The sequence below is a fragment of the Punctularia strigosozonata genome (assembly GCF_000264995.1).
Source record: "Punctularia strigosozonata HHB-11173 SS5 unplaced genomic scaffold PUNSTscaffold_1, whole genome shotgun sequence".
NCBI classification, from domain to species: domain Eukaryota; kingdom Fungi; phylum Basidiomycota; class Agaricomycetes; order Corticiales; family Punctulariaceae; genus Punctularia; species Punctularia strigosozonata.
This window is the reverse complement of record NW_006767433.1, coordinates 2969299-2976628: the sequence shown is the minus strand read 5'-3', so window position 1 is coordinate 2976628 and position 7330 is coordinate 2969299. Positions and strand designations below refer to the sequence as shown.

Genomic DNA, 7330 nt, shown 5'->3' with positions numbered 1-7330 from the left:
TGGAGGTGAGGGAGGTCGCTGTTGCTGCTTGGTTTTTGACGACGTCCGCCTTGACGACTTCCCGTGAACGTTGTGAGCGGGCCGTGCATCTTGGCAAGTAACATGCACTTACGCGTCTGGTCGCTGGCTGGTAGTCTTCATCGTCCTGCGTCGCCTTTTTCTTCCTCCTGCCAGAGGTGTCGCCATTTTTCCTTCCGCCATAGGACTCCTCCTCCGTGTTGTCGTCGTCTTCGGGAGGGGGCTGCCCCGGGCCTCGTTGTCGATAGTAGTTCCCGCCTTGTCCAAGCGGAAACATGTTCCCTTGCACATGCTCTCCCGAGTATGGATCATAGCCACCGGCGCCTTCGTATAGCGGGGGTTGGTATGCGGCTCCTCGGGGCACGGGCGGATGCTCGTTAAGAGGGCGCGGGGGAGACCGGCGAGGCGATATCGTCGCGCGCCTCGGCCGCGAGCTGCTGATCGCTGGGGCATCGGCCGTCGTCGGAGGCGGCTTCGGCGGCGAAAACGCGGGGGTAGGTGGCTCCGAGTCGTTGTTCAAGATCCTGCTGAGAGACATGGCGGGCCGCTCGACGACTTGCTTGACTGGCCGGCCGGTGTCGGGGGCGGAACGAGGCGCTCGCCCGGGCAATATCAAGCAACGTTCGACGGTCTAGCGGGGTTGCGGGGAGAGACTGCGGAGGCGCTGTTCAGTGGGTAGTGACGTCGGGAGCGGGCGCGGAGGTCGTGCTCGTCGTCGTGGGCGACGGCGAGGACGACGGTGGGCGTGGTGGTTAGGTGGCAAAGGCCTTTTTTGAGTTGAGCTTGATGCGGGCCCGGCCCTGAGTGACGCGGCATCGCTTTTTGGCCCGAGCGAACTTCGCCTGGAACTCGACGTGCTCGAGCTGCCATGTCCAAAAAAGGAAACCAACAGCTTCTCGAGGTGGGAGAACCAACGGACGAGTCCTCTGCCGCCGTGCAACATCTCTCGTTCTATCGTCCTACTCGCTACTATACACCATCTAGCTCGCGCATACCATCGTCAGACACCATCCGCCCTTGCCGCGCCTTCGCTTTCGGCGGGCCACGAGACTCCGCATTCGGAACGACATTGTATGCGGATCGCTCACGGCTCGTCGGGGTGCAGCATCAGTTCTGGCCGCACCTTCTGGTCGAATTCCTCGGGCGTCAGGAAACCAAGAGAAACCGTCGCCTCCTTCAGCGTCGTGCCCTCCTTGTGAGCCTTCTTCGCACACTTGGCGACGTCTATGAAGCGGTGCGTACTTCGTGAGCCACGTGCCCGCTGCGTATCTTCAGAAGAGGGGGAAACCACATACTGTCGTAGCCTAGATGGCTGTTGAGGATCGTAGCCAGCATCAAAGACTCGTTGAGCAGCTGGTTAATGCGAGCCTTGTTGGCTTGGATGCCGACAACGCAGTTCTTCGTGAACGAGCGTGCGCCTCCAGCCATGTCAAAATCGGACTCCGCGGACAGGCGCCAAAAATACGTACCATCACCCAGCAACCGAATGCTCTGGAGGACATTCTTGATTATCACCGGTTTGAACACGTTCAACTGCATACGTCCGCAGCGAATCAGCGTCTGTGCTCGCATGATAGTAGTGCGAAGGATCCGCCACTCACCTCAAAGTGGCCATTGCTACCCGCGACGCTGACCGTGGTGTTGTTGCCCATTACCTGCGCAGCAACCATGGTCAGTGCCTCGCACTGGGTCGGGTTGACTTTTCCGGGCATGATGCTGCTGCCGGGCTCGTTCTCGGGCAGCATGAGCTCGCCAAGACCACAGCGAGGACCGGAACCGAGGAAGCGGATGTCGTTCGCGATTTTCATGAAGGATACCGCGAGCACGTTGAGAGCTCCGTGTGCCTCAACGAGGGCGTCGTGAGCCGCAAGGGCCTCAAACTGAATAATCATTTCAACATGGAACGTTCCGGTAATTCGAAATCTTGAAACTTACCTTGTTGGGCGCAGTCTTAAACTCAATCCCAGTGAGCTTAGAGATCTCAGCCGCCACCTTCACATCGAACCCCCTCTTAGTGTTCAGGCCCTGTTTTCGTTGCTGTTAGAGTGGTGCTTGATCTGCAAGTACAAGTTTCTTCACTCACAGTGCCAACCGCCGTCCCACCTTGTGCCAGCAGGCTTAGTCTAGGGATAACGTCCTTCACCCTGGCAATTCCGTTATCCAGCTGCTGAACATATCCGCTGAATTCCTGGCCTAGAGTGAGCGGCGTCGCGTCCTGTAAGTGCGTGCGACCGATCTTGATGATGTCCTTGAATGCGTCAGCCTTCGCTGCCAACGCATCCCGCAGTTCTACCAAGGCAGGAAGAAGCGTGTGGTGCAGCTCCATAACGGCGGCAACGTGCATTGCTGTCGGGAACCTGTGTTAAGATGTCAAGCAGGATCGCATCGGCGATAGCACGAGTTTCGTACGTGTCGTTGCTACTCTGACTCATATTAACGTGATCGTTGGGATGGACTGGCTTCTTCGATCCAAGCTCACCACCCAAGATCTCAATAGCACGATTGGAGATAACCTAGATCCGGAGTCAATACTGTCGCAAACCTATGAGGAACGTGAAAGAGCACCTCGTTGACGTTCATGTTGCTCTGCGTGCCGCTGCCCGTCTGGAATACCACGAGGGGGAAATGGTCAATGAGCTTGCCCGAGATGACCTATCGAGCATATATAAGCATAACCGAGTGATCGCGGCATGCGCTCAGCGTACTTCATCTGCAGCGGACTGGATAGCGCCTGCAACTTTGGGATCCAGCCCGTAGGTCGCGTTGACGACCGACGCGGCTTTCTTCAGGATACCGAATGCTTTGATGAGGGGAGGCGGTAACCGCTCAGTCGGACCACCGATGTCAAAGTTCTGTAGCGACCTACGGTGCTCGAGGTATGAGAGTTCCTCGTCACTCAACGCCGACATGATCTCGTACCTCTGAGTTTGCGCACCCCAGTACCGGTCCGCGGGCACCTGAAGCTCGCCAAATGTATCACGCTCTGCACGGAACTGGCCAGACTGCCGCGATCGTCGAGCTTGTCATCCACGTCGTCTTGCCAGAGGAAGCCAGCGTACCATTATGCGAGGGCTTGAGGAGAATAGCCTGTGACATATCCTCCCGCTCTGAAGGCGATTTAGATTGAGCTTTGAAATCACATGAGCACCAGGTGAGCTAGGCCGGCTACGGCGACGTTGACGCGGGGCTCACTGTACGGGCGGTCAGCCGGCCAGCCATGGCTCGATAATTTTTGGATGAGTACGAAAGGTTCGTCGCAGACGGCGCGCACGGATGCGGGGAGAACAAGAGACAAATGATTTCATTGCTCCCCGGACGCGCCCGACGCGTTCCGACTCGCGCGCGACCGGAGGTGAGTACATATGTAGAGTACATCCGAATCGCGCGACGTGTGAGCGCCGCCTCTTGATACGACGTCCGATATCCGGGCGTCGAGGTTCGTAGTGACTGATTTCGCGCCTGTCGTTTCTGGCCCCAAGAACGCCGCCGCCGCCGCCGACGAGGAACGATTCAGTAACTCATTACTCGTGAATCACAAGCTATACGGTCACCACCACACGTGATTGCCGCTCTTCAGCTTCGGTCCTGCATTAATGGTCTCCGGACCCGTTCTAAACGCATTCCTTCTCCTGCCTATCGTCCTTGCTCTCCTTAGTTTCAACATGTCTGTGGCCCAACAGGTTGCGCACCAGCTGGTCTTCCACCCCTTCGTCTCGCAGAGTCTAAGGCTTTCGTCTACCACTCTTGGCCGCGACAAGGTGGCTATGTCCTCATTGTAGCCATCCGAGCTGGTTTTGACGGGCATACTGCGTAGATCTACCGGGCGGTCCAGTACTTTGCCAGGTTCTACGCTTGGCTCCTTATATCCCGCGGCAAATCTGTAGACGCCGCCCGCTGGAATGCGCTGAAAGCCCATCTCGCTTTGGGGCGTAAGCGTGCGTGTGCTCGGCTTCACGATACGCCTTTCGGAAGCTGACGCGAAACTGCGGATACCAGTTATGCGCCTCGGGAAGCCCATGGAGCACCTTCAGGCTGCCCTCCGGATTCCTGGCGGCTTCCGTGGTGAAGAGGTGACCTCCATCGGTCGCCAGCTGTGCTATTTCGGCTACCTCACCTACGACGCTCTCATATGGGCCAACGCCGTCAAGTTCATATCCCTCTCCCGAACTACCGCACAAAAGGTCAACAAGACTTCGAATCGCTTCTGGCTCGCCGGAATATCATTCAGCATTGCGCATGGGTTGCTGAAGGCTGGTAGGCTCGCGAACGATATGAAGGAAATCAAGCGTCAGTCGTGGGGTTCCGCAGAGGTGGGAGAGAAGGCGAGCAGGGATGGTCGGTTAAGTGCTTTGGAAGCGTAAGGATTCATTTCAATCAGTCCGTGGAAAAACAGCCGTTTACGAGGACGGATGACAGACAACGAAGCGGTGTCAGATACCAATTCGCGATGGATCTTCTCGACTTCTGGATTCCAGCATCCAACGTTGGCCTCGTGAACTTCAACGACGGGGTATTGGGTCTCTTTGGGTTAGTCTGCTTTCCTCATCCAGTTTCCAGAAAGTATGGCGCTCAATGTCCATCAGATTTATCACCTCCGTCATGGCCTTGCGTAGCCAATGGGCTGCTGCGGCCGGCAAGTCGTAGAGAAGGGTTGAGAGGACGTATACCTATTCGTTGCAATGTATGGCCACGTCGAATACGTGTTTAGGCAATGAATACAGCGGCACACACTGTACATTAGTGCTGCGGCACCCGACGTAGGGCCGAGCTCCGAGTTTTGAGAGACCTCTCGCAGACAGTTTGCAGAGACCTTGCGTTCGGCGTGCTTTCTCGTGTTTGCTTGTCCCGTTCCTGAGGCCCGACCTCGGATACACTTTTCCAGTGGTGGTGGTGCCGGGACCAGCTAGCTTGGGTTAGCCGCACCCGCCGCGGCGACGTCCTGCACTATTTTCTCGTTCCGTAGTCGTAGATACTCAGCTCTGACTTTGGTCATCGCTTCAGGGCCGGTGCTAAGCGCCGTTCGGTGAGCGTGGGCTCTGGAGGGCAAGAAGCGAGTGCGTACTACTGAGATATGCAGTCCTGCACGCCTTTCCATTTGTCCTTACATGCCCACGCGACAGATATAGTCCTGCCTTCAGAGCACGCTGCGAAATCTAGTGTGGAGGTGATAGTACGCTATTTACTGGAGGGATGCAAGGAGAAAGCTCGGATACCAACCTTTCACCAATTGATCACATTGCTTGAGTGCATGCGCTTTGGTGGTCTTGACCAGCGTTTCCTCTTCGCGCCTTGAAAGTGTGTTCATGGACAGCAGGAACTGATCCACATCCGGCCGAGTCGCACGTTTACCAAGTTCTCACGGGCAGTTTCGGTGTGCTCCCAACTGTCTGTGCAGGCTTTGCATTGGTCCATTCTGGGTCCATTACATATGCTCATATATATCACAAAGTGCGGTTAGAATTGTTTGCAAGCCCCAGGCAATGGATAACGAAAGGAATGAGCATCATAAATAGGGCATAAATAAGCATCATATGGATGGCACGAAGGACATGACCTCCTCGTACAGCAACTCCTTGAGGTCCGCTTTCGAGAGCTCGTCCTTGTGAACTGGGCGACCGTCAGAAATACCATTACCGAAGGCAATCACTTGCAAGCACTCACGATCGAATTGAAAGTACTCAGGGTCTAGAGTTCCCGAGGTGGGCTCGTCCTCTGGATCGTGATACGCCGCTAGATACGGATGTTCAAGCGCCTCCTCTACCGTTGCACGCTTCTTGGGATCGAAAGTCAGGGTCCTATTCAGGAAGTCGATGGCCTCGGGCGACGCTTTGGGGAATAGCGTGCTGAACGGTCTCCGTTTGCGAATCGGAAGCGCACGGATGTAGTCGCGCGAGCGCCGTGAAGTGATAGCGTAGAATTCGTCCAGTGTCGGCGTCCCGATAACGTCGAGGATGAGATCGAGCTGGTGGCCATAGTCGCGCCCGGGAAAGAGCGGCCGACCAGTGAGAAGTTCAGCAAGGATGCAGCCCACAGACCAGATGTCGATCGCTTTGGTGTACATCTTGAACGAAAGCATGATCTCGGGTGCCCGGTACCACCGAGTTGCAACGTATTCGGTCATGAGGCCGGCATCCTTGGGGCCTTCGACGCTGCTGGTCTTAACGCTACGAGCGAGACCGAAGTCGCAGATCTTGAGGTCGCAATTGGCGTTGATCAACAAGTTGGCTGGTTTGAGATCCCTGTGGACGACATCGGCGGAATGAACGGTCTTGAGGCCGCGGAGGATCTGGTATACGAAGTATTGGCAGTGGTCATCGGTGAGTTGCTGTGTCCGGATCACTCGGTGAAGATCTGTTTGCATGAGCTCTTGGATGACTGCATAGACATGGTCAGACGCGCAGGCGGGACCCTGATCGATCATGTGATTCTCACAGTAAATCTCCGTAAAATCGGCCAGGGACGGTGGTTTGATGATATCGAGGATGGAGATGATCTGCAACCGACGTGAGTGAACGCGCACATGCCATACGGACGGATGCGGGCTACATTCTCATTCACGCATGTGTCCGAAAAGTACTTGAGCAACTTGAGCTCTCGCAAGGTCCTCAAGCAGAACAGCGTATGCTCGAAGGGCAGTATCCGTTTGATGGCGACTTGACGGTCTGATGGCAGGTGCTTTGCGGCCACGACAGTTCCATACGCGCCCTCGCCTAGGCTATGGAGGATCTGGTAGTCGTCGCCTGATGGAGGGGCATATGAGGGTGGGACGTGCACTGCTAGATCTCAGGTGACGTGCAGATGACCTACCGACGTGGAACTTGGGAAGAGGTTTGGAGGTCTTCTCCTTCTTCGTGAGGGCGACCATGGCGGGGGAGGAGGTGTTGGCGAAGGAAAGGCTGAGCGACTTGACTGGGGGTAAGAGGCACTAGAAGCCCGGGAGGAGGAAACAAAAGGGACGGCCCATGCTTTTGTGATGAAACTGTTCGCTGCGTATTGATCCCAAAGGAGGGATGATACTGATGAATACCGAGGCTGTGGGTGATGTGCGCGATCCATCAGGCGGTCACTGAGAGTTGACTGCATCGAGCTGCATGATTGGCACACTTTCTGGCGGGCCAAGTGGCCAATGATATCTGATACTGTATCTAAGCCCGCTCCGTGTCGAGAGACGAGTGCCATCAGCGCACCATCACTGTCACGCCGCCCTGTCTTGCCACTTTGGGACGATCTTCCCGCGGCTGTCCTCGATCTCCCCAGCTTCCCACGCAATGTCGCCATCTCGGCCTTCTCGGGATCACCACCCCCGCACTCC

The 7330-nt window shown here is 56.3% G+C and overlaps 5 protein-coding genes across 5 annotated transcripts; 1 reads left to right on the top strand and 4 right to left on the bottom strand.

Moving 5' to 3' along the window:
* Window positions 1–112: 112 nt before the first annotated feature.
* PUNSTDRAFT_129803 (uncharacterized protein) lies at window positions 113–556 on the bottom strand (the record flags this gene model as incomplete). The annotated part of the gene is made up of 1 exon (XM_007379023.1): window positions 113–556. A coding segment is annotated over one exon (444 nt), but the record flags the coding sequence as incomplete, so codon positions are not given.
* Window positions 557–1102: 546 nt separating this feature from the next.
* On the bottom strand, window positions 1103–3237 carry PUNSTDRAFT_110297 (fumarate hydratase; the record flags this gene model as incomplete). Its single annotated transcript, XM_007379022.1, has 11 exons — window positions 1103–1242; window positions 1314–1436; window positions 1488–1551; window positions 1620–1898; window positions 1954–2043; window positions 2102–2375; window positions 2428–2531; window positions 2584–2670; window positions 2724–2880; window positions 2938–3020; window positions 3211–3237. The coding sequence occupies 11 exons, from the start codon at window positions 3235–3237 to the stop codon at window positions 1103–1105; spliced, it is 1428 nt and encodes a 475-aa protein (XP_007379084.1).
* Window positions 3238–3680: 443 nt separating this feature from the next.
* PUNSTDRAFT_110296 (peroxisomal biogenesis factor 11) lies at window positions 3681–4662 on the top strand (the record flags this gene model as incomplete). The annotated part of the gene is made up of 5 exons (XM_007379021.1): window positions 3681–3776; window positions 3833–3953; window positions 4015–4375; window positions 4435–4545; window positions 4602–4662. The coding sequence occupies 5 exons, from the start codon at window positions 3681–3683 to the stop codon at window positions 4660–4662; spliced, it is 750 nt and encodes a 249-aa protein (XP_007379083.1).
* A 417-nt stretch (window positions 4663–5079) lies between these two features.
* On the bottom strand, window positions 5080–5323 carry PUNSTDRAFT_58228 (uncharacterized protein; the record flags this gene model as incomplete). The annotated part of the gene is made up of 2 exons (XM_007379020.1): window positions 5080–5171; window positions 5236–5323. The coding sequence occupies 2 exons, from the start codon at window positions 5321–5323 to the stop codon at window positions 5080–5082; spliced, it is 180 nt and encodes a 59-aa protein (XP_007379082.1).
* A 141-nt stretch (window positions 5324–5464) lies between these two features.
* On the bottom strand, window positions 5465–6933 carry PUNSTDRAFT_48994 (Pkinase-domain-containing protein). Its single transcript, XM_007379019.1, has 5 exons — window positions 6826–6933; window positions 6565–6758; window positions 6451–6511; window positions 5680–6393; window positions 5465–5625 (listed from the first exon to the last, which is right to left on the bottom strand). The coding sequence occupies exons 1-5, from the start codon at window positions 6881–6883 to the stop codon at window positions 5546–5548; spliced, it is 1107 nt and encodes a 368-aa protein (XP_007379081.1). The 5' UTR covers window positions 6884–6933; the 3' UTR covers window positions 5465–5545.
* Between the last annotated feature and the right edge of the window lie 397 nt (window positions 6934–7330).